The sequence below is a fragment of the Thrips palmi genome, unplaced genomic scaffold (genome assembly GCF_012932325.1).
Source record: "Thrips palmi isolate BJ-2018 unplaced genomic scaffold, TpBJ-2018v1 HiC_scaffold_18, whole genome shotgun sequence".
Lineage (NCBI taxonomy): Eukaryota > Metazoa > Arthropoda > Insecta > Thysanoptera > Thripidae > Thrips > Thrips palmi.
In genome coordinates, this window is record NW_023144627.1 from 21,088,619 (window position 1) to 21,113,016 (window position 24,398).

General features: G+C 51.2%; 6 protein-coding genes across 11 annotated transcripts; 2 read left to right on the forward strand and 4 right to left on the reverse strand.

The window, feature by feature from the left end:
• Window positions 1-370: 370 nt before the first annotated feature.
• LOC117645433 (BLOC-1-related complex subunit 8 homolog) lies at window positions 371-1,810 on the forward strand. Of its 2 annotated transcripts, XM_034385635.1 has the most exons (5): window positions 371-541; window positions 646-827; window positions 907-1,084; window positions 1,241-1,348; window positions 1,433-1,810. In XM_034385635.1, the coding sequence occupies exons 2-5, from the start codon at window positions 779-781 to the stop codon at window positions 1,512-1,514; spliced, it is 417 nt and encodes a 138-aa protein (XP_034241526.1). In that variant the 5' UTR covers window positions 371-541; window positions 646-778; the 3' UTR covers window positions 1,515-1,810. The 2 variants fall into 2 exon arrangements, with proteins under 2 accessions (XP_034241526.1, XP_034241525.1); XM_034385634.1 differs by lacking the exon at window positions 371-541 and having other exon boundaries at window positions 567-827.
• LOC117645429 (juvenile hormone epoxide hydrolase 1) lies at window positions 1,744-6,404 on the reverse strand. The gene is made up of 5 exons (XM_034385628.1): window positions 6,224-6,404; window positions 2,689-3,419; window positions 2,414-2,613; window positions 2,098-2,332; window positions 1,744-2,014 (listed from the first exon to the last, which is right to left on the reverse strand). The coding sequence occupies exons 2-5, from the start codon at window positions 3,417-3,419 to the stop codon at window positions 1,801-1,803; spliced, it is 1,380 nt and encodes a 459-aa protein (XP_034241519.1). The 5' UTR covers window positions 6,224-6,404; the 3' UTR covers window positions 1,744-1,800.
• An 817-nt stretch (window positions 6,405-7,221) lies between these two features.
• On the reverse strand, window positions 7,222-11,558 carry LOC117645037. Of its 3 annotated transcripts, none has more exons than XM_034384922.1 (6): window positions 11,454-11,558; window positions 9,837-10,902; window positions 9,518-9,762; window positions 9,271-9,435; window positions 8,939-9,152; window positions 7,222-8,848 (listed from the first exon to the last, which is right to left on the reverse strand). In XM_034384922.1, the coding sequence occupies exons 2-6, from the start codon at window positions 10,848-10,850 to the stop codon at window positions 8,717-8,719; spliced, it is 1,770 nt and encodes a 589-aa protein (XP_034240813.1). In that variant the 5' UTR covers window positions 10,851-10,902; window positions 11,454-11,558; the 3' UTR covers window positions 7,222-8,716. The 3 variants fall into 3 exon arrangements, with proteins under 3 accessions (XP_034240813.1, XP_034240816.1, XP_034240814.1); XM_034384925.1 differs by lacking the exon at window positions 11,454-11,558 and adding an exon at window positions 11,301-11,366; XM_034384923.1 differs by lacking the exon at window positions 11,454-11,558 and adding an exon at window positions 11,132-11,268.
• Window positions 11,559-11,620: 62 nt separating this feature from the next.
• LOC117645106 lies at window positions 11,621-13,268 on the forward strand. Its single transcript, XM_034385024.1, has 3 exons — window positions 11,621-11,830; window positions 11,907-12,909; window positions 12,995-13,268. Exons 1-3 carry the CDS (start codon window positions 11,724-11,726, stop codon window positions 13,004-13,006), a joined length of 1,122 nt encoding a protein of 373 aa, XP_034240915.1. The 5' UTR covers window positions 11,621-11,723; the 3' UTR covers window positions 13,007-13,268.
• Window positions 13,269-13,389: 121 nt separating this feature from the next.
• On the reverse strand, window positions 13,390-15,090 carry LOC117645107 (proteasome subunit beta type-6-like). The gene is made up of 6 exons (XM_034385025.1): window positions 14,932-15,090; window positions 14,551-14,618; window positions 14,319-14,450; window positions 14,082-14,211; window positions 13,853-13,997; window positions 13,390-13,603 (listed from the first exon to the last, which is right to left on the reverse strand). Exons 1-6 carry the CDS (start codon window positions 14,962-14,964, stop codon window positions 13,476-13,478), a joined length of 636 nt encoding a protein of 211 aa, XP_034240916.1. The 5' UTR covers window positions 14,965-15,090; the 3' UTR covers window positions 13,390-13,475.
• Window positions 15,091-15,634: 544 nt separating this feature from the next.
• On the reverse strand, window positions 15,635-23,690 carry LOC117645046 (facilitated trehalose transporter Tret1-2 homolog). 3 transcript variants are annotated; one of them, XM_034384939.1, is made up of 7 exons: window positions 23,302-23,690; window positions 18,506-18,744; window positions 18,276-18,433; window positions 18,007-18,197; window positions 17,504-17,776; window positions 17,006-17,196; window positions 15,635-16,754 (listed from the first exon to the last, which is right to left on the reverse strand). In XM_034384939.1, exons 1-7 carry the CDS (start codon window positions 23,480-23,482, stop codon window positions 16,365-16,367), a joined length of 1,623 nt encoding a protein of 540 aa, XP_034240830.1. In that variant the 5' UTR covers window positions 23,483-23,690; the 3' UTR covers window positions 15,635-16,364. The 3 variants fall into 3 exon arrangements, with proteins under 3 accessions (XP_034240830.1, XP_034240829.1, XP_034240828.1); XM_034384938.1 differs by having other exon boundaries at window positions 17,504-17,737; window positions 18,276-18,744; XM_034384937.1 differs by having other exon boundaries at window positions 18,276-18,744.
• Window positions 23,691-24,398: the final 708 nt, after the last annotated feature.

The window sequence follows — 24,398 nt, forward strand, 5'->3', positions numbered from 1 at the left end:
ACAAATTGCAAGATGGTAAAGTGTTCAATATTTTGATAAATTTTTTCTACACTACGGCAGTTCGTGCTACCAACAAGCAAACTAAAACAATAGCTGCAACGAAAATTTGACTTTTGAATTGCCAGAGAGACTTTAGCTGTTGCCCGTTGAGAGCCAAGAAGTTAATCAATGAAAACAATTGGTGAAAATGCCATGCAAGTAGAAAAACGCTTGAAAAACTTGTGCTTTTAAGGCGTATTTCACAGTTTGTGAGGTTGGGCAGGCTGAAAAATAGCAGAACCGGTGATCACATTCACATTTGGATTCGCTGACGGTTTCCTTTTGCGGTTCACGCCCATAGGGCCCAGAAGACAGTAGCCCCCACCACCTTACCGCACCAACCCGCAACCACCCGCGCAGCGAGTTAGACTTGCCCAGCACCAGGCATAGCGCGGACCCGTCCCCCTCTACCCCCTCCCTACCCTCCACCACCCGCGCCGTCCCTACGCCGAATGTTTAGCTCGCTGCGGGGGGGTGAGGAAAGCAAGGCAGGAAGGGTGGGGTACGCTTGGGATGGTGGTGGGGGCTACTGTCTTCTGGGCCCTATAACACAACAAACACAGACGACAGCTAACGACAGCAGGTGAGGTTGAAGTTTGTTTACAGTTGCAGGCCTGCTGTCGAGAAAATTTGCTCGGAGAGGAAAAAGCTACTGATCCAGGCGTCAAAAGAATTTCTTTGTCATTGGACTGTCCGTTCCTGATCTTCATGTCCTACATAATTGCTGACCAATCTAGGAATGTCATCTTTACCATTGGATCCAGAACTGGAGTCTCGCATAAAGAAAGGTAAGGTTTCTGCCTACTGTCGAAATTCCATCTCATGGAAGGTAACTTATTGTTAAACATCCTCTTCTTCGTTCAACAGGTACAGAAAAAATTTCTGAGAACATGCATATTGTGGCGAATGAGCCATCACTAGCATTCTACCGACTTCAGGAGCACGTTCGGAAATCTTTACCGCCCATGGTTGAGAAACGGGTTGAAGTAGTCCAACTCAATCATGATCTACAAGGATGTTTGTATGATGTGGAGTATGGTGTGAGGTACGAACAGCATCAAGATCTTTTTCACGTAGAGAAAATAACATATGGTCCTTAGAGCTTTATAGAGCATCATCAATTTTTCAAGTTTTGTCTTGGTACAGTGAACTTAATTTTTGCAACACAATAATGCAATCTAATGGGACGTTTTCCTTTCAGTGCCGTTAAGTCAATAGAAAAGGCAGAAGAAAGCTTTTCGAACATCAAGGAGCTCATGAAAAATGCATTAATTTTCAAACAACAATTAAGACAAGAAGAGATGAAAAGGTTTGTCTACTATAGATCTCTAATGCCTCTTAGTTGTCCTGTGTGATTTGCTGTCTGAATTTTTAAATAATCTGCACTTTATAGGGGTAAGAAAGAGCTCACTTCATCATCGGTATATCGAAGATTGTCAGCTCATATTTCTCTTGCGGACTATTCTTCAAAGTGAACTTTGACAAGAAACAATTGTGATATTAGTTTTGATTGTGTCAAATGTAGAATACTAATACCTCCCTAACATCTTGGATTGTTCCTTTATTGCCACTTTGTGGCACTTTTGTTCAAAGTTGTGGTTTAAAGTTCCAAATCTATATTTCTATTATTAGCCAAGACTGACTTATCTTTACCTTATTCTATTCTTTTCAAAGAGGGTAGGGGGAACATAATAATAAAAAACCTTTTATAAAATTCTTCTATTTACAATATTAACAAAACAGATCAAAGTAATAAACTCATTATGAACTAGTTTGTCCATTGATTATTTTTGACATGCCTTCCCATACATCATCAGCAAACATAGCTGGCTCCTCAAATGCAAGGAAGTGGCCCCCCTTGGCGGGGTGGGTGAATGAGACCAGTTGAGGGAATTTCAGCAGCAATGCGGCCCTGGGACTGTAGAACAGCTCATGAGGTGTGGCCATGCAGGCAACAGGAACATTGACAGGAATCCTAAGATGAAAAAGACGAGGTGCAGTTTAGTTTCGGCAGTGTAAATCAATTTTTAAAAATTTTACCTCATTTAATGTACTTACTTGTCCATGCCCATGCTCAGTTGGGAAGAAGTGAAGGATTCAGAGTACAACCGCATGGAGGTAGTGATTGAGTCTGTTACCCAGTAAATCATTATGTTATCTAGGAGATCGGTGAGGGAGTACTTTTGTTCAATGCCACCATCGTTAAGGTATTTGTATTCCTTGTTGGTCCAGACTGCAAACTTCTCCAGAATGTAAGCCGCCAGTCCAACAGGAGAGTCACGCAGAGCAACACCTGCAAAAAAAATTGTTTCAAAAATCAAGAATTTTTTTTTTAGGGAATGCCAATATGTTTGTAAATGGCCATGTAACTCACCAACAGTGTCGGGCTTGGTAGCCTGGATGTGGAAGTAGCCACTCTCCTCCAGCAAATGCGAGTAGGTCTTGGAAAGAGGGTACAGGCGGTCCTGGTACGGCGGGTCGACCACCAGCAGGGGGTGGATGGCGCCGAGGGTGTAGAGCACCTGGGTGAAGGGGTGCATGGTGGCGCACATGTTCATGTGCACTCCAAGAATGCTGCAAGCGAGAGGGAAAATGAAAACGACGCGTTCACAGAGCAATGCCGCAGAGAAGCAAGTTCGGGCCACGTACATGTTGGGGTAGAGCGTGGCCATGTGGGTGGCGACGACAGAGCCCCAGTCGCCGCCCTGGAGGTAGAACTTCTGGAAGCCCAGGCGCTCCATGAGCTGCCTCATGACGACGCCGACCTGCACGGCGCCGAGGCCGGGCCGCACCGCCGCGTCCGAGAAGCCGTAGCCGGGCAGCGAGGGCGCCACCACCTCGAACACGAAGTTGTAGCCCTTCCTGGGGGTGGTGAGCAGCGGGATGGCGGAGTACAGCTCGCGCACCGAGCCGGGCCAGCCGTGCATGAAGAGCAGCGGCAGCACCTTGGTGCCGGCCGGCACGTTCTTGGGCTTGACGTGGATGAAGTGCAGGTTGAGGCCGGCCACGTTGGTCTTGAACTGTGGCAGCGAGTTGAGGTACGCCTCGCGCTGCCGCCAGTTGTAGTCCTTGCGCCAGAACTTGACCACCTTGGCCAGGTAGTCCGTGTTCATGCCGTACGTGAAGGCCGCGTTCTCCAAGGGCTTGGTGGGGTTCTGCCACCGGTCCAGGCGGCTGTTGAGGTCGGCGATCACGGAGTCGGGGATGCTGATCTTGAACGGGGTCACGGCCTCGCTCACCTTCTTGGGCTGGCCCGGGCCCCACCACTCATCGTGCAGGGTGGGCAGCGGTCCGGGGGCGAACGCCTTCTGCCAGAGCACGCCCAGGCCCACCGCCACCAGCACCACGAACAAGGCCCCCAACTTGATGCACAGCCACATCTGCAACACAGGCAACGCACCGGACACGGTGGTTTAGACACGGCTAGCACGCGCTCAAACTTACATCTAAAAATACACCGCGTTACCGCAGCACCAGACGGGTCGCCTGGACACCGCAGTGCGCGCGTAGACGATCTGCCTACGTAGCAACAAAGTACAACCCGTCGCCAAATTTCAGACCGGCATCGGTTTGAGGCATGGATGTTTCCCTCCCCCCCCTCTCTGTTAGGCCCCTCGCTGCCCAGCACCGCTGACCCAATGCTGATTGTAAAGGGGAGGGGGGGGGCACCCCGCCACATGGCCTGACGGCCTGACCTTCGTGACACCTTGGCCGTGGCCTTGGCTGCCTTAGCCAAAACATGGCAAGGGTACAGTCGGTGGCAGCAGCCTCCCAGTCGGCAGGCGGGCAGCTCGTATCCAGGGCCGGCCTCCGTGAGCCTCCGTGAGCCTCCACGAGCCTCCGCAGTGCCGCGAGGCGGCTGAGGTAGCTGAGGTACTGCTAGGCCGCCCAGACGTCCGACCGCCGCGATTGTTACAAAAGTACACGGCGTAATTGCCACGACATTGCGGGCCCACTGTGCGAGGTGGGAGTTGAGGAAGGCGAGGAAGCAGCGTGAGTCCGGGCAGAAAATAATGTCCCCACGGTATCTAGCGGTCCTCGTCCCTCTCGTCCCCACGCCCTCCTATCTTATCTGCCTTCTCTGTCACCTGCGCTTCTTCCAGGCGAGTCTGCTTTTCGGGCCGCAGGGTGGCAACCTGCGAGCGCGCGGGTGGGGTTGCCGCGAAAACGGTGTCGATAGGGTTGCCAACCCCAGCCTGCCTTCTTGCCAAAGCCCGAAATTGACAGGTAGGCAGGCTGAGGCTGGCAACCCTCACAACACTGCCTACTTTTGGCAGCACTGTGGCATTTTGGCGCCATTTCGCCGGCGGTTTCCCGCCATCGTGTAAACGATTTCTCACTCGAACCTTGCACGCATCAGCATGCAAAGCACCGTGGGAAAAGCAAAGCGTGGCTGTCGAGCACTTAGCGCAAACTTTGCGACAAGGCGCGTCAACTTTCCGAGCCTGCCTCGTCACGCCGCGCGTTTTGCCTACCGGTCGCCGCTTACCACACATTTGGTTATAGTGCGGCTCAGCCGCGCACAGCCGGGCACAGCTGACGGTGACTCGCCACAACCCAGTCCGGCCGGGTCGGGCCGGGTGCCTCCTCCTATCGTCCCGCCGGGTCGGGCCGGGTGCCTCCTCCTATCGTCCCGCCGAGGAAAAGCAAATCATTGTCATCCACCAGCATCGTCTCAAGGTCAGCTGGACTGCCACACTGTACGCACTGTACGCCGCCGCTTTGTTTTTCCAATGTTGCCGGACCGAACAGTGGGCCAGGGCACATGTGCTTTATGTGCTTTATGGAAACGCCGTCTCATCGTCAGGCGCTATCGCGCAGCTGGAGCAACGACCCGAGTTCGAATACTGGGAGCCGCACTTTTTATCACGTTTGTTTTAATTAATGAGATGCGAGCGCCTGGGAGTGTGGGCTGCTGCTTCCAGAGTAACTTTTTATAGTACACACACAGAACGAGAATTGACAACGCAGGAAAAAAATAGTCGACGACTTTCTTTCATAAATAAAGATCAATTCAAAAATACTATTGTTTTTATTTCACCTAATGCAGCCTTTAACGCCTGCGAGGTAGGCCACCTGCCGGGCCTGCAACACACCGGCGTGGAGACGGTGGCCTACCTTGCCCCTGTGTGCCGTAGCGCCTGCGAGGTAGGCCACTGTCTCCACGCGGGTGTGTTGCAGGCCCGGCCGGCGGCCTACCTCGCAGGGGCTACAGACCACAAGCAGCCCGTGCTCACGGAGGACAAGAGGACAGCTACACCGCCAAATCCACGCGACGAGACAGGGCACAGAGACGTCCTCCAACGACGCCGCGACACCTACACCGGCTTGTCGATGCTTCTCGGTTAACCAGAGACATCAAGCGACCCGAGACGGCGGCCCCCGGGACATGCGGACCGTGAGACCCAGACGCAAGCGAAGCACGCCAAGCATAGACGAGAGCCAGGACCCAGGTTTGAAACCACCGATGAGACCACCGTCAAGTCCCCCCTCCCCTTTCCATTGATACTCCCTGGGCCTGCCCAAACTGGATTCCCGGAGGCATGGCCACGCCGTGGCTGCGACCCAGGGGTGCCCAGGGCCCTGGCCAGGGCCACTAACGGAGAGCAGGACCGTAGTATTTAACGAGAACGCACCGCACCTCCGAACCCGAGGTCCGACTTCAGCCCTTGGGACTGACTTTCAGTTGACCCACAGCCAATTTTTTCCCAGCTTCGAGTGCCGGAACTAAACAGACTTGCAAACAATAATTCACAAGCGGATCCCAAACCGTACAGCCTGTGGCTCGGCGTATTGCATACCGAGGTGCGCGATTGTGAATGGGCTTAATGGAATGTCGAGGATCGTAAGGCGGTCCCGCTGTGCCCCATGGACCCGAGGCGCGAATGGCTTTCGCAGGCCAACACCGGCCGAGTCGCCGGTTCGAATCCCCGTTTCGTGGCGTCCAGCCGCCCTGGCGTGGCAGCGTGCCACAGGCGTGCCACGGTTCACGGTTCTACGTTTCCACGTGTGCAGGCTCCAGGCATGCTTCACGTCTACCGACGCCGGCCGAGGGCCGCGCCACTAGGCGGTCAACGACCGGCCGGCCGGCCGCCCAGCGCCTCCGGCACGCCTGCAGCGCGCCGCTCGGGCTCCTGGAATGGGCCACGGCCACGGCCACCACCACGGCCCAACCTAGACCTACCTCTGCTGGTGGTGCTCCGTTCGCCTTCAAGTCCCTCGAGCTGCCGGTCTGCCGGTGTCTGTCCCGACTTGCCCCACTGACGCCGCTCCTACGTACGTCTGAGTCGAGTCGAGCCGTCTGACTGGGAGTTCGGGTCGGGCAGCCGGGCGCGCCGCGGCAAGGCAGACAGTTAGACAGGCAGGCGGGCAGGCAGGCAGACGGACATTGTAACCAGCCGGCCGGCCCGGTGGCAGAAGCTCCACACACTGGGGCGTAGAGGCGTAGCGGAGCGTGGCATGGGGGCAGGGGAAGGGGGGGGGGGCACATACGTGCACACGCACCAGTACACCGGGTTCAAGCTGTGCGGCCAGACATAGCGGTGTGTCTTAGGTTGGCGATGCGAATTTTGGCTCGGGCAACTAGGAAACTGGCGGGATTCTGGCGGATCGGCTAAATTAATTGTTAAGCTCTACCCCAGTTTTGCCCAAATTTGAAGCAAGACGGGCCGAACTCCAACGGGTGGCCAGGGAAGTGCAGTCTGGCGATAGCCAGGTGAAGAGCAACCTTCCAACCTTCCACAGAGGCCCAGATGGATTTCAAAGTTCAAGGACCGCGAAGGAAGGCAGCCGGCAACAGCCGCCTGGTTATCTCGAGCAGCAACACAAAACACACCGCCACTCAACAACTCGGAGAAAAGGGTGGAAGCGGGAATAGAACGCTGCCGGTTTCGCTCGCCCCACTGGAAACGGAAACCGCCTCGCGGGTAGGCAGCCCATTCGACACCAGCCTCCGCGAGCTGTGCGGTGGGCTGCCTACCTCCTCCAGGAATTTGGACTTGAATGGTCGAGCCTTTCTTAGAGGATGTGTTTGTGTTCTGTTCTGATCTTATGGCTCGCCCAAATAAGCAGCCACGTCTGCAAGGCGAATCCTGGTCCTTTACACGGCAGAGATAATAGTGCCCAAGCCAAGGCTAGACTCATGGGGCAGATGGACTGGGTTTGAAAAGTAAAGCAAGATCGGAGTTTTAAAATCTTTTATTTATTCAAAAAATAGTTTCCATACAGGAACGAACAGTTTGTAATCTACATACTATTCTCAATACTTGGACAATTAAGGCCTGCCAGGACCGTAGTAACATATTCCAAAACTGTAGGAAAATACTCAACAATAATACTCCGTTGGTATGAATAAAATCGCAATAGCATTTGCAGGGTTTCACAACTCGTTAGTTTAGGCAAGAAAAAAATAAAGAGAAATCTACAATTATAAAACAAGGAACTAATGGGGAAATATTGCTTAAATTGGTTCCATGGTAATTTTAAGAGTTTTTTGAGCAGCTATAACATTTACAGTAGGTTGCAGTAATGCAAAGACATAATACAATCCAGGCATGTATACAGGCACTTCTCGCAGCTCAGACTAGGTAAAAGATAAACCAAGATTAAGTGCTATGGATAAAGAAATCAAAGATACCTAAAATCTGCTTTATGAAGTTAAGCTTATTCAAAGCTATCATATACTGTATTGGTGAAATACAAATTCAACAAAAAAAAGACATTCTTCACAACAACAACAAAAATCATAATAAAAACTACAAAGAAAAAATTTGAAATACTTATCATATAGACAATGATATCTTTCAATGAGACTTGCTCAAATTTCATAAAACAAATATACAATTTTTGGTACAAATGAACAATATTAAAAATATACACCAGTAACATGCAACATCAGGCTTTCAAACAGTATCAATCCAGGCAGTCTTTCAAATCTTAGAGCTATGATATGAGTTTATCCGTGGCAACTTTGCTACAGAAACACTTTCATCGGTGTAAAACAAAGGCACAGTTCAAAGGTAAAAGATCCACAAAGGATAACATTAATCAAAACACTTTGTTCAACACCCATTGATTGTACTGTCAATACACAATCCCAAAACTAGAATTTACACTTCATGAAAATATATCACCAAAACAATTACAAGCCAGTCACAGAATAACAAAGACAAAGTCATAGAATAAAAAAGACAAAAAAATTGGAATGGATTGTCAATTTAGGGGAGAAATCTACAAACATATGATACATGCTAAAATTGAAAATGACAAAAAAATAGTTATTATAACTGGTATTTGAAGATCAGCCTTAAAATTTACAAACAAAAAGAACAAACATAAAAAAAATAATACTAGGATTATAAGTAGTTGTAATGTACAGGGGAGAAAAATATGTTAGTGTCAGCCTCTGATTCTGTTTTGGCACTTCAAACTAGAGGTCTAAAACAACAACAATCTACTATACGAGGGAAGCCATGTTGCTAACTTACTTTCATGATGTAATCTTTAAAACATTATTTTCTGACTTTTTCCTCCCTTCAAAAAAAGCAAAGCCTTTGACTTAGCTATTGCCGTAAGTATACAATAATTTGTACAACCATTTGTTCTCCTGATTGAGGCAAGTTTAAAACAAAAAAAAACAATTAAGCAGTTTTCTAATAGATTACGGCAAGGTATGAAGCTACTGAGTGCGATTTGGTGGAGCCCACCAATCGATGAAGCATAAAATCATATGACTTAAGTGAGTCGGGGTCTCAAGCATTGCCCAATGCCCAGCTTCTGGTATGACTTCAAGAAAAGAGCGGGGAATTGTCTGCAAGAAGACAGAAAAAAATATCATGAGGGTAAAGAATTGATCTAAGTACAAAAGAATGAATTATTAATCTAGGGAAAAAATACATACTCGTTCCATCTCACACTCTTGTACTAGGGTAATGTGCTGGTCCTTCATACCATGCACCAATAAAGTTGGGGCAACAATACGTCGGTGAAAGGCTGCATCGCCTTCAGGCCAAACATGTCCTTGTGATATGTGTCCAACAATGTGACGAGGAACACCACTTTCTTCAGGAGATATTGGCTCTATCTGCTTGCCGCACACGGAGTACACCACATCTCTAGAACAATAAATAACAGTGAAATTCTTTAACTTTCAGCTGTAGCTCACTCTTCCCCACAGGTTTGGCAAGCATTGTTAAAATTAAGTTTCATCTTAATTTTTCCCCGTTCATTTACCGTTTGAAGCCACACATGAGGAGCGGCTCCAGGCAAGCCCTGAGACACGGTGAGACTGAGGGTGGAATCCTTGGTGCCAAAGGGGTGGGCCCACCTCCACTGATCAGGACCAGCTGGATCACTTGTTCTGGACGGTAGCGGGCGATGGCAGCAGCTAAACTGCAGCTGCAATACAATACACTTGTCACTGTGGATCTAACAGGCTCATAATCACAAATGAAAATGGGCTTTGAATGAGAGAACTTACCCATAGCCATGTCCTAAAATAACGGCAGTCCTCCCTTCAGCAACAAACCGGTCAAAGATAAACAGGAGATCTTGTAAGTAAGAATGGAAAGTATACGATTTGGCATGATCCGGAGCAGAGGAGAGCCCATGCCCTAAAAGGTCAGGTGCTAAACACTCATAGCCCCCTTGAACAAGATGAGAAATCAAGTTTTGCCAAACCTCACAGTTACTGCCTGCTCCATGAATCAACAGCAGCAACGGTTTCTATAAAACAAGAAGTAAACAAAGATAATTTGACAAAACATCTTACACCATTAAATTACAGCTAGTTGGCTTACCTTTACTTGAGCTTTGAAGCTAGCAAGGCAAGATTTTCTGTGTTTATTGCGGTCTCGACTTTCCCCTTTCAACGACATTACATTTTGATTTGGCTTATCATCACTCTTTTCAAAGGCTTGCTGCTTATGATCATTGGCATTGTAGTCCTGATGATCCTTGAGGAAGGCTTCTGGATTGGTTGCTATTACTTTGTTATCTTCAGTAACAGTCTGAGTATCACAGGGTTCTTTTGGTGTTTCATCACTTGGAATCAAATCTAAAGCGTCATTAGATGCTATGAACACTGGGTTAACATACCCACCAAAGTCTGATTGACTCTCCTGAACAGTCAGTTCAACATCCTGCACATCTACATTATCACAGTGGTTAGATGAATCATTGACTTCCTTTTGTTCAAAAGCTTTGGAGGACATGGACGGACTGCTTGAGCTGCTTTTAATCTCCGATATTTTTTGAACAGCTTCATCTAAAATATCCTGTGATATTTTTTCTGCCAAGTCACACAAACTCTTTTCTGTGGACGTATTTTCTACTGAGTTTTGCAAATTGGTTGTTTCTTCCAGTGTCGATAAGACATTGCTATCATTATTGTTCTCCAACTTTGATTCCTTGAGATCTGATTTTGATCTACTTTGTGATCTCCGAAAGGAACAATTGCATAAATTCCGCTGAAAATTAGGTCGAATTGGGCGATTCCAGCGCATGAACCAGTAGTCACCTCCAGAGCTATCTAAACTGCAGTGGTCTGCTAAATCAACCTGGTCTGTTGAATTGGTCTGAACTTTTGGAAGGTTGCTGTCCGAGTCTGGCAGAATGTGAAGAATCCTCAATCGCTTCTTTGCATCGATTACTACATATAAAACATTGGAAGACTCGAGGTTGGTTGGATGAACTCGGTGTTGTCCTTTCACGCATGGCAAGCAGCCGAAGGCCCATTGCAATCCTTGAGCAGCCACCTGTTGAGCCTGGTGCAAGTTGCCGCACCAGGAACTGGTAGATGACACAGACTGCATTTCTTAGAATGTCCTAACTATCACGCATTCAACCATCTTGTGGAGTCAGTATCTGAAACACATTCAAATTTTTCATCAGGAACTAAGTCGACTCAAAGATCAAATTTCAAAGTCCAAAATGTTTTGGCCGATGCAAGTAGTGTCCACTACATCCCTTCATAAAAACAGACTTAAGAGGAGGTCTATATCCAAGTTCATGTATGAAATAGTTCACTTGCACTTTATCGCACCATGCACCTGTTACTTCTCAGGCAAGGCGGACAACTAGCTTTTGATATAACCTGTACAGACTTGATGCACAGCAACAGTAACTGTAAACTGTGTCTAGACTTTTTCCCTTTACTTTCAACAAACCCCCAAAAAGGGAGTGCATTCAAGTGAACCGTGGTGGTAGTGCTGCTATCAAGCGCATCGCACGGCGCTCGGCACACGGCACACCCAACACTTTACCCAGGCCCCGTTTATGACAAGAGGCGAAGTCGAAATGCTAACTAGATAGCCACTTTAATACTTGAATGCACTTGAGCTGAGCTGTCACCAAGACATCTAGAATCCGGGAAGGGCGACTTCTGAGGGGAAGGATCATAGAGCTAGGATGTTTACCTTCGATAAATTCTAGTGGGGCTTTCTGCTTTCTCAACATTACGGCATTACGGTAAAGTCGGGTCGGGTAAAGTCGGGCATCGGTGGTGATGCATTCAAAGAGGGCAGAGGAGGAGGGGGGAGGGGAACGGGGGGGGGGGGGGGAGAGAGAGAAAGAAGGAGAAGGGGCAGGGAGGGGGAGGGAGAAAGGTTTGTTTTTGTTTGTTATCGTGTTTGTGCTGGGTGCTCTATTGCGAGTTTTCACGTCAAACTTTGACAAAACTGTCGCAAATGCCAGTGAGGCAGGGCCCCAGATGTCGAGTCGTCGGGTGCATCAATCAGAAGAAGTGTGCCGCGCCAGGAACTTCGTTGTTTGTCGTCCCCAAGCATGCGGCGACGTGAGTAACCTAGTATTTGCAGTCGCTTATTTTTTATGCAGTGCCAAAATTTATTTGAAATGTCTAATTTTTGCAGGTTTGAGAAATGGCTTCAACTTACCGGTAACCCTGAGCTTCTTGACTTACCAATCCATTTTTTGGGGAACAACATGCGCTTCTGCGAAAAACATTTCCTTCCTGAACAAGTGTGTACTAAATCCAAATTTAAGCTTCTCAAAAGGGGTGTGTCGGGTCCTGCAGTGCCCACTCAGTTTCATGAAGGCCACATTCCTATCTCTGATGAACTAATGCAGAAGTGGAGGCTAACGGAGCAGTATAGAGCCCTTCGCAATCCTCCAGCATCACAGGAGAGGAAGAAGTCGAATAATGTGCATATACGTATTCTCCAAGAGGACTTCATTACTAATGAAGGAGGTCAGCCTACAGCCTCAGAATCGTCATCAAATGAGTCATCAGCTGATGGAGCTGTTCAAGCAGCTTGTTCACCCGAGAAGACCGAGTCAAATGTGATTATTCATATTCTCCAAGAGGACGACATCAGTAATGAAGAGGGAGGTCAGTCTTTGGCCTCACAATTTTTCTCAAATGAGTCAACGACAGATGGAGCTTTTCATGCTGCAGTTTCACCCAAGGAGAATGATGTAATTATACGTATTCTCCAAGAGGACTACATTACAGACGAAGAAGAGCAGTCAATGATCTCAGAATTTTCATCAAACGAGCCATCAGCAAATACAGCTATTTCACCCAATGAGAAGGCAGAGGGAGTTAATCACACTGTTCAAGAGGATTACATTATTAATCAAGAGGAAAGTGAATCGAGGACTTTGGAATCTTCATCAATTGAGCCGTCAGAGGATGGAACCATTCATACAGCAAGTGGAATCAAGGAGACAGAGCCGTTTCAACCTACTGTTGAAAATGTCTGCATTAATAATGAAGAAGGAAGTCAGTCGAGGCCCTCGGAATCTTCACTGACTACGTCGTCTGTTGGCTCCAACGAATGGGAGCCCCATTACATACTGGTTCAAGTCGGCGATCAGCTGATGGCCGTTCCAGGCCTCTCAATCGAAATACCGGTAAGCAGTAATTTTCTCTATTTTCTGGCACTATCTGTTACCAACAGAACAAACTCAGCAAAGTTTCTTTTTCCTTGTTCGTCAGGGGATGAAGTGATACGCAAGGTCCAGCTTCTGCGACAATGTGATATTCTCGAAGACTTCCTGCTCCTCAAAGAATGCCGTTCGAAGATCAATCATCATCTTCATAAGAAACTTCACACCACTGTGTGTGTTATTTTGTGATATTTTTAACATGTCTTACTGTTTACTTTTGCTACCCTTATGGCTGTGATTTAATTTTCCTTTAAGTGTCAGCTCTGCAGAGAGACATAAAAAGACTTCTATAAGACTAAAAGAATTTCTCATCAATTAAAAAATGTAGTTTTAATAGAAAACCTTTCCTCTCATACATTTTTGTAGTGCAGTGCAGTACAGTACATTTTGGTCTTTCAAGAAGACCTCCCAGCAAGCTTTGGTATTCAATAAAAACAAATTAACTTCAATTACTTAGCTATAAAATTTATTGAATCAATCGATATACAAGGTTCTGGTAAGTGTTAAGGTTTTACACGAGAAAATTTTTATCAGCCTTCAAAGAATCGTGGCAATTGGTCACCCAAGACCACATGACGCTCCACACCGGCCTTTGTGATAACTGCTAGACGAACAACTCCACCACTTGAGCCGTCCCGGGCCATTGCGCACGTCAGAGCTGAAGTGGAAGAGGAGGAACCCATTATATCAGAGACAGTGCACAAAAAAGTGATGTCATAGACTTTGGCCCATCCTGACAATAATATGCAGTGGTTTTGCCAACCAAGCTCAAGGCCCAGCAAAAGAGGTTATTTGCCAAAAGTTTGATTTGCTCCCAAAATTTAAAACAGATGTCCCCTTTGCTCTTGAAAAATCCTTGACCTGTGGGCCAGGCAACTGAAATATTGAAAGCAAATAAAGTACTTACTTTCGGTGACAAACTTAAGGGACTGCTCCTTGGTCATGCCAGGCTTGAATTCAGCATCGACATTGCCATAGACGTATGTACTTCCCGAACCCCCGATAGCCACTGGCAGTCTTGAGATCATGCCTCCCAGAGGAATGGCAAAAACCTGGACACAAAAATATTTAGAATGAGGCAGTGACCTCCTATTGAAATACCACTCATCAATTTAAATAAGAAAAATGTAATTTACTTGTCCTCCTTTGTACTTGTCCCAGCCACAAAGGATAATGTCTGCCATCAATGAATCTCTGTATTCATAGCAAATTTCTTGCATTATTTTAGCGGCAACTTCAACTCGTGGTTCTTCTCCTAGCTCCATTCTGAAATGAGAGTACATCATAAATATTACTTTAGTAAAAATAACTTAATAGATTTTACAGAGACATGAGATGAAGGAGAGCTTAGTTTTCACCCAAGAAATACCTACTGGTGAAATTTAAGATGGTAAGCAACAATATCACAGATGGCCTGAGTGTCTGCAGCGGAACCAGACTGACAGCAATAGATATTCTCAGAAATGGAACACAACTTGTCAGTCACACGGTTGGCAATGTAAACACTAAAAAAGGAAACAAAAGAAATTAGTTCACTTAAAAATGCCAATCTTGTGAACTTGATTACGAGGATGAGAGAGACTTTTCCACCTCAATCTTACTTACCCAGTAGTTGTCCGGGAGTCAGCGCCCAACACTACACCATCCTCAAACTCAACAGCCATGATGGATGTCTGCAAAGAAAAGTGAAAATTGCTTAAAATGTTGAGGCATCACAGCGACAGCGACAGATAAAATGTATGCCTTATTTAGCAAAAGACGAATAGAAGAAGAGACATACGCAGCCAATGAAACATAAATTAAATTTTATAATACTAAGCAAAAATAATGATCGAAACATTTATTGAACACGAATGAGAAAATCGACAGTGACATAAACATCAAATGATTCAGCATTGACACATAACCTCTAACAACAAACCAATTGGGATTCCGACTGCTCGAAACAGATAAGCTCTTTAACTGAAAAGCACAAAGAAAACTTACACCAGTGCTGAGTTCTTGGTTCCACGGATCCATCGTAGTGCTTTGGTAGAACAACTATAAAAATAAATTAGAAATCCAACTCTCACTGTCGGCGAACTTGATTTGATGATGCACAAATGAAACGAGTCAAAAATTTCTCATACAGTGTATTGAATGAAAAAGCTACCAACCTACTACCTACGCATCGGTGATTCACTCGGGTACGCTGTATTGCGGCAAACATGTCTCTATGTGGAAAGAACATCATGATCATATTAAAAAGTAATTAAATCCGCATCAATCTGACCAGAAGCCCGTCCCCGGTTAAAAATTTGTTGCTTTCTTTGTGTTTTATGTTGGCTGCATTTTAGCGGCGAAGAGCCCAGCTTTCAAATTCTATATTTTGTGTCCTGTTTCCAGTGACAGTTGATTTGGAATTTGACGAGGCTTTGCTTGAACCCTAAGACCGTGAGGCGCCTGCGAGACTGAGGGTAGGCAGCACACGACACGCCTGCTCGCCGGGCCGGCCTACCCTAGGGTCGTAAGGCGCCTGCGAGACTGAGGGTAGGCAGCACACGACACGCCTGCTTGCCGGGCCGGCCTACCCTAGGGGGCCTGAGGCTCCGTTCGGTATATATGTTTGCAGGTGAGGTTTTGGTTTATCATATTCCTTGCAGTGTGGTGGTGGTGGGATTTAAAACTGGTTTCGGTAAAAATTCGAGAGTAAAGTTTCAGAACATTATTTTAATATACAGTTCTTTGGCCCTGCAACAAACCTCACATCTCCACGCGCACTGTACGAAGAAACCAAGCAACAGTCATTGGCACCAACACAAAATTACACGGGCTCGATAAAGTAGAGCAAGGAGCTCGATCATTCATACACTCTTACACAACATTTATACAAAATATTCACATTCACAATGTCTTTTGTTCACTGCAAGAAACAAAGTGTGGATAGTGCACCCCTCCTGCTGGAGTGTACTAAGAACTTTTTGAATCTTGTCGTGAACTGTGGGATTTTGACACACGGCTCTTATTGCATAGACTACAAAGGCTAGATCCTTAACATTAATCATTACTAACTAGTGCTTCCTGGAGGTGGACTAGGTGCTACAGGGGCCACCGAGAGGTGGGAAAGGAAGAGGGAGGGGGAGCATCGCAAACGAAACGGATGCATTCGACGCGAGTTGAGTCGCCAAAAACATCCCACGTGGCTTCGCACCAAGCCTCACACACACAGGCCCACATTGGTGGTTGAGCTCTCCACTGGTGGGTCCGAGCCGAGCACACACGTGTGCTTCCAGTGTTGCCACGCAAAAAAAAAAAAAAACACTATGCACCGTCAACTTCAGCCTGCCTGTCAGGCAACCCTTCCGACACTGGTGCATGGTGGGGATTTTCGCCTTGCGTGGCTGGCTACACTGTGAGCTGCAGCAGCGCAAAGCAGCGCCTCACACGACGCCGCCCGGCGTGGACACCCTGCGCGTCACGGTGTGGATCTCGCGGTCCTGCAGGTACTGCCGGATCTCGGCCGGCGTCTTGCCCTGCGTCTCGGGCACCAGCGTGAGCACGAACAGTGTACCGAGGATGCAGATGGCGCAGAAGATGCCGAACGTGGCGGCCTCGCCGATGTTGTTCATGAGCAGGTTGAAGACGCGCACCACCACGAACATGAGGCTCCAGTTGACGCAGGCCGCCAGCCCGCAGCCCCAGGAGCGCGCCTCCAGCGGCAGGAACTCGGCCATCATGAGGAAGGGCAGCGGGCCGAAGCCGATGCAGTACACAAACACGAAGGCCGACAGGCAGCTCACCGGCAGCCAGCTGAAGGCGTTCAGGTCCACCTGCAAGCAATGCAAGGGACATGTTAGGTTAGGTTAGGTTAGGTTAGGTTAGGTCAGCTTGAAACAGTTCACTGTTGCCGCACAAGTAGGCAGAAATTCCCACGATGCACCGGTGTTAAAAGGGTTGGCAACCTCAGCCTGCCCACAAGGCAGCACCCCGGCATTGCTCTCGAGAAGCTGCCCTTTCGACACTGGTATGGGTATTTTCGCCTCCGTGTGTGGCTACACTGCAACTGCTGCGTTTGGCTTACGTCGAGCTCCTTGTGGAACAGGAAGTAGACGAGGAGGGCGGCCAGGGAGGCGGCCATGAGGGAGCCGGACACGCCCAGCAGCAGGCGACGGCCGGCGCGCTCCACCAGCAGCGCGGCCACCAGGGTGGCGGCCACCTGAACCGAGCCCACCACGATGGTGGAGTGCATGGGCTCCAGGGAGCTGTCCGACTCTGCGGCAGGGAAAGGCGCCGGGTTATAGCCGCAATTACCTCAGTCCGCTGCATCAAAGTGCGATGCACAGTGGTCCAGAAGACCGGCGCCGGCGGCCAAAATTCTAGACGTGTTTTGAGCTCCAGAGTCGCTACATGGGACTCGAACCGAGCGTGTGACCCCACCAATGGATTGCTCTTCGAACGAGGAATCCATTGGTGGGGTCACACGTTCGGTTCGAGTGCCATTTAGCGACTCTGGAGCTCAAAACTCGTCCGGTATTTTGGCCGCCTCCGCCGGTCTTCTGGCTATCCACGCAGAGCCTACTCTTGAAGATGGACTGCAGGAAGAAGATGATGGCGTCGATGCCGGACAGCTGCTGCAGCGCCATCAGCATGACGACCAGCACCACGGCCCTGGAGGTGGGCGACACACTGCCCTCGCCGCACAGCCCGCGCACCGCGCCCAGGATGCCGCCGGAGGCGCGCTCACGCTCCTCGGACTCCACGGCCAGGCGCGTCATGGCGTCCAGCTCGGCGGACACGTCCACGCGGTGGCTGCCTGCAAACGGCGGAGTGGCGGCGCTGGAGTACTTGGCAACTGAAGACCGGCACCGGCGGACAAAGTTCTAGACGCGTTTTGAGATCCAGAGTCGCTAAACAGGGCTCGAACCGAGCAAGTGACCCTACCAATGGATTCCTCGTTCGGAGAGGAATCCATTGGTGGGGTCACACGTTCGGTTCGAGTCCCATTCAGCGACTCTGGAGCTGAAAACGGGTCTTTTTGGCCGCCTCCACCGGTCCTCTGGCCCACTGTGGGCGGTGACTCACCCTTGGGCGTGGGCGCCGAGGACCCGGTCCGCAGCCACCGCAGCGCGTCCTCCGCCTCGGCGCGGCGGCCCTTGACCACCAGGAACTGGGGGGACTCGGGCATGAAGAAGAAGGTGATGGCCGCCACCAGCGACAGCGCGCCGCACAGCCCGGACAGGTACACCTGCCCTGCCAGGCCGCCCACCACGTACCTGCACACCACATTGCGGTTAGTCGCGCCGCCTGGCGAGGCGCCAGCACAACCCCGATCTGAATGTGAGGGCACTCACGCCATGAGGATGCCGACGGTGAGGCTGAGGTCGAGGTACACGCCGATGGTGCCGCGGATGGCCGGCTCGGAGATCTCCGCGGAGTACATGGGCACCAGCACGGTGGCGGCGCCGGCGCACAGCCCCGTCAGCAGGCGGCCCGCGTACAGCATGTCGATCTGCGGGGCAACGAGGACCTCAAAGCCAGCTCGACTCGCACAGCCCGGAGAGTGACAGAGCGAAGGACTCACGTTACCGCTGGCGGCCACCAGGACGCTCCAGCCGGCCACGTTGGGGATGACCAGGGCCAGGATGAGGGGCTTGCGGCCCGCCCAGCGCGCCAGCCACCCCGACAGTGCGGCGCCACCCAGCGCCCCCAGCGGGGCCAGCGACGCCACCCAGGAGCCGCTGGGGCCCATCAGGTGCAGCTCGTCCAGCACGGGGGAAGTCCAGCCCAGCACGGCGCCGCCCACCAGCGACGTCAGCGTGGCTGCAAGCAGAGTCAAGGGTTCACAGTGGGGCGGTCAAAACCCCGGACGTGTTTTGAGCTCAAGAGTCGCTAAATGGGTCTCGAATCGAACGTGTGACCCCACCACTGGATTCCTCGTTCGGAGAGCAATCCATTGGTGGTGTCAGACGTTCGTTTCGCAGACATTTGACAAAATGGGATCGATTTTCGACCGATCGATTTGCTTTTCGTTAAGAGTGCGGCGGCTGCAGTGCTGTGTACACTGTACATGTGACGTCACGCGACGCCTCTCGGCGCGGCGCCCGTCGCCCGACCACACCGCCAACAATTAGCGCACCGTTTTCCCGGATTAGTTTTACTAGAGTCGAAGTCGCTGCCGACTGGCTTCAAAGTGCAAAACCTCCCACAGAGACCGTCGTGCACAAAGATTTTTGAATCCGAGCTCTGCGTGTGCACTGCGAAAAAAGAGGGGGTCTTATTCGTCATGCATGGTTGTCAACCTCCCAGCTGGCATTGAGTACCGCGAGCCATTAACTAATTAGTTTGTACAGTCACGCAATAGTTTGTACAGTCACGCAATGGGACGTTTTTCTTGCCAGGATTGCACGGTGTTAATGACCCAGGGGCGTCTTCCAACGCGGATTCATTCCGCCTCCGGGGCGTCAGAAACTCCTCCAGACACCGTTGGGAAAGAAAAAGGATCAGGCATGCGGATTACTTTCACGCAGGGTTCGAGTGAAAATCGAAACAATGTAGACCGGGCATCATAGGAAGCAAACAGAGAAGGCTGTACCAAATTGACCGTGGCAATCCGGCTGTCCAGCCCAGTTTTTTTTTTCTCCCGTTTCTTTGTCAGTGTGCTTCCAGCCACATGTGCAAAATATTCCGTGGGTTTGTGCGGGAAATGTACGGACCTTTCATTCTGGTTCTCCGTAGTCCCCATAGGACCTCTGTTACGGAAAACGGAACCCTCGTGATTGGCAAAGTCCAGGCAGATAATTGACCAGACATGCTCGCTGTACTTTTTCTGTCCTTTTTTTCCACCACTGCTCGGGCCCAAAACACGCAACCAAGCGGCGGCAAAAAAAAAGGGGGAAAACAGAAATTCAATTTGCAAACCGGCGTGTGGCTCCGGGCGCGCTCAGGATGCGCCGTCGCGATTCGCTAAAACGGGGGTAAACATTCATCGGCGCGGCGTTTGCGAGTTTGCGAGGCACGCGCTCACTTCGTTCTCTTCGCTTGCTTATCCGTGGCATCCGTTGCCAAGGTCGGCGCAGGACTCTGTTGTTGTTCCGAGAGGCTGACCCGTACCCGCACCCGTGTGTGGCTGCACGCTGATTGGCTCTGTCTCTCTCGCACTCCCGGCGCGTCCCGCACAGGTGCGAGAGAGACAGAGGCTTTAATTCGGGGTCCTTCGCACCGATGTGCCGAACGAAGACCCCTGGCCGCACCTGCCGGTCTGGAGAAAGAGAGATGGAGCCACCATCCTCCTTTTCAATGTCAATCTCGACGTGACCGCGCCGAGAACTTCTGCGCCGCGGGAAATCCCTCTTCTCAGGCAGTCTCTCTCTTTCTCTCTCTCTCGTGGGAGGGGGCGGTCGCACTCGTGTTGGTCACGTTTCGATGTACGGAGTCTACAATACTCCCACACTGTTAATAAAAAAAATCAAACCGCGAAACCTATAGTAGTGTGCTCGGCACGCTCCAACCTCGGGCCAAGACCTGTGCGGTTATCCAGCTGACTGATTCCGAGAGTCGTTTTCGTCGCCCCGTCTCTCTCGCACCTAAAAGGGAGGCCCAATACGAGCGAGAGAGACAGAGCGACGAAAACGACTGGTGACGGGTTGCCCTGGTCGCTGCCGGGTGCGAACGCTGCAGGCGCCAGTCTGTCAGTCTGTCGTGTGCAGGAAATGATGCTGTGGTGATGGCGGCCCATGGCGCCCATGGCGGCGTGACTCTTAGTGACAGCGATCATGACAAAGTGTCGGGGGCGCAGTGCGCACGAAAAAGGAAATGGTGTCTTACATTGCGCCACGCAGTGGATTGGCCTGAAGACCGGAGGCGGTCGAAACCCCGGACGCGTTTTGAGCTCGAGAGTCGCTAAACGGGACTCGAACCGAACGTGTGATCCCACCAATGGATTCCTCGTTCGGAGAGCAATCCATTGGTGGGGTCACACGTTCGGTTCGAGTCCCATTTAGCGACTCTGGAGCTCAAATCGCGTCCGGGTTTTGGACCGCCTCCACCGGCCTTCTGGCCCACTGTGCGGCGTGGACGCGTTTGGCAGTGTACCGGCGTGCGATGCGTTGGCAGTGACCGTCCCGTCCGTATCAGCGCCAAGGTCGCCGGAGCGCCACTATAAAACACGTTATGCGTTTCGCACGGTATGGACCCGAGGTTGATAAGCGCCCCGGAACGGAACCGGTCTGTCCGCAGGGCCTGCCGTGGCCCCGAGACTCGTCGCTCTGTCTCTCTCGCACTCGTGGAGCGTGCCGTGTAGGTGCGAGAGAGACAGAGCGACGAAGACGAACCGACCTGCTGCGATGGCCTGCCGCGTCGTCGTTATTCAAAACTATCGAGCAGACTGATTCGCTGTCTCTGCCGCACCCGTGGGGCGTCGCGGAGTGCGAGAGAGACAGAGCGACTCAAACAGAAGAAGGACGACCCCCGTGACGCGGGCCTCCCAGTCTCGCACCTGCGTGACCTCGGAATGGTGACGCGGGGACGCGCGGGGACCGAATCGTCTTCCTTTCGGCTCAATCCCGCGTCCCTGGCGCAGTGTTGCCACAAGCCGAAAGTTGCCCACGATGCACCAGTGTCGAAAGGGCTGCCAACCTCAGCCTGCCTACCAGGCGACTTCTCGAGAAGCCTGGATGGCGGGAAGGCTGAGGTTGGCAACCCTATCGACACTCGACACAGATTTGCTGGTGGCAACCCTGGCGTCGCTCGGTGTCTTCAGGACACCGTCCCGCCACACCTGTGTGGGTCACGGCCTGCTAGAATGGCGTTTTTCGAACACACCGGATGAGGCGGCCCAGGCGGCCCACACTGGGATCTGGTTCACGGACGGAAAATCGGAAGCTGTGACGTCACAGGGTCACGTGACGCGAAAACCTCCATTGCGGCGATGTCACGAGTCACGCGGCCCACTGTCAGCGTAACGTGCCTGCACTAGAAAAACACTGCCCACTCCGCCTGCCAGCGCTCCAGGCACTCCAGGCAGAGCCAGCCGGGAAACTCGCAGTTTTGGCGCCATTTTACTCTTTTCTACGCTCTTTTTTTTACGCCGCGCCAGGTGCAAATACATTTAAATATTCACCAGAAGGATGGTCACATTAAGGAATTTACAGACAGAACTTTGAAAACGGCTCTCCTCTCCGCTAGAATGGGCTCATGTTCAAAGCATAGAACTCTTTTATTTTTCTGGTGGGGGCGGCGCTAATCCTCTTCCGGTCTATTCAATTCATTGTTTTCCATAATTAGCCCGAATAATCAGGGGATTTCTCACATCCGACCGCCTCAGGGTCGCGCCAAGCTTCTCGAAGTGCCTGCTGTCCGTGCCTGCAGGGATTTCAAAGGATTTCAACGGGAATTTTTCTTTTTATTAAATAGAGAGAGGGATAGCTGCTAAATGTTATTATGATCGCGCATTCCGCAGTCATCGGTAGTAATTGATGAAGACGGCGGGGACTTGAACGCACGTAATAGCTATGCTGCCGTGAATGGGAGGGGGAATCCTTAAATAGGCTTGGCAGTCTTGTTTTTGTTTTGATCGCGGCTTTGTTCGTTTATTGATGATGCTCACCAGAAACAGTTCAGTTTCATGCCGGATTTATCTTTTTTTTAAAAAAAAAAAATTATTTCTTTATGTCGTTCTGTGAAATTTTGAATCGACAGACAAGAAGATGTCTCCAAAAGTTAACCAGCTGACGTTATTTGCGGCTCCTGGTGCCGGCTGGCCGCCAGCCCGGGCGGGGCGGCTCGCGGGGATTCAGTCTGATTCCGGCCGCTGCAACAGTGTGCAGCAGGCGGCCGTGAGGTGTCAGCCGCGCGTGCGGCGTGCGGCGTGCGCAGCGTGCACTGGAGCGGCGCGCACGGTCGCATTGGAGTTCCCTGTGGCCCCCGCGGCCAACGACGCGTTTTGAGCTCCAGAGTCGCTAAATGGGACTCGAACCGAACGTGTGACCCCACCAATGGACTCCTCGTTCGGAGAGCAATCCATTGGTGGGGTCACACGTTCGGTTCGAGTCCCATTTAGCGAGTCTGGAGCTCAAAACGCGTCTAGAGTGTTGGCCGAGGGGTGAATCACAAGCGTACTCATGTGTACAAATTAGCCTGTACTCAGTGTACTCACAAGTTTAAAAAGAGCAAAATTCGCTCAGTTTTTACACGATTTGGCGTTGTGTGTCATCTTAACCGTTAAAACAAGCCAAAAAAACGTTTAAAATGTGAAATTTGTGAGTGTTAGAAGGTGTATTCACCCGTACTCATGTACTCATGTGTACACCAGAAAGCTGAGTGATTCACCCCTCGGTGTTGGCCGCCTCCACCGGTCCTCTGGCCCACTGTGCGGCTGACCTGCGAGCGCGGCGACGTGCTGCGGCCATTTCTTCTTGCCCAGGATGGCGGCGCGGTCGGCCTCCGCGATGGTGGACAAGGACCACTTGGCCGCCGAGTTGCGGCGCTCCCCGGACAGGCGGGGCGGCACGGCGTTGGCGGGGGCGGCCGCCGGGGGCGCGGCGTGGTTCGAGTGGTTCATGGCCGGTCACTGGGTCACACTGTGACTCACACACACACTGGCACTTGACACACACACACACACTGGGTCACACAGACACGGAGTGAGGCGCGCGCGACCCGCGCATCGCTGTGGTCCCGGCCGTCCCGGCGGTCGCCGCGGTCGCCGCGGGCATCCGGGTTTCGCTGGTTTGGTGGCTGGCTGCCGCGTGCTGCCGCGCTGCCGACGCCGCGATGCTACACGACTGCCGCTGCCGGCCAGGCCCAGGCCAGGCCCAGGCCAGGCCCAGGCCAGGCCGCGCCGCGAAGCGCCGTCCGACGCCGCGCCGCCATGCCGTACCGGCGCCCCGGTGCGCCCCGGCCTCACCGCCCGCCGGCCTCGGCGTCGGCGCACAGCGCGCACAGCCAGTCGCTCTGTCTCTCTCGCACCGCCACGCCGCTCTCCATGAGTGCGAGAGGGACAGGGCGAGGACAGACAGGCCCGCCCGGCGACGCGCCGGCGGACGCCGCCCGGCAGGTAGGCAATCCCCTCCGACGGGGACGTCGCTGTACTGCGGTGCTGCCTACCTGCCGCTTCGCAGGCGCTACGCCAGGATCCAGGCCACTGGAAATTTTCAAATATTCTGCCGAGTGTTTTACTAATTGTTTTTTTGAGCTTGGGAAGTAGGTAGCCATGCTGTGTCATTCCGATGAACAGCTGGCTTAGATTAAACACCGCCAAGTTGCTCCCTGACTTCGACCACCGGCACACCGTGAAAAAAGGAGGGGGATCGGGGAATGGAATATTTTACCTTTGCATCGCCATTCATTGCCACTGGACGGTAACACCGTGAAAATAATGGCTGCCAATTTTATAGTCTGAAGCATTCTTCTGCCTCGGGTCATGCCACAGGTGCGACGATAAAATGGACCTCCGTCTGTCTGTCAGTCAGTCAGTT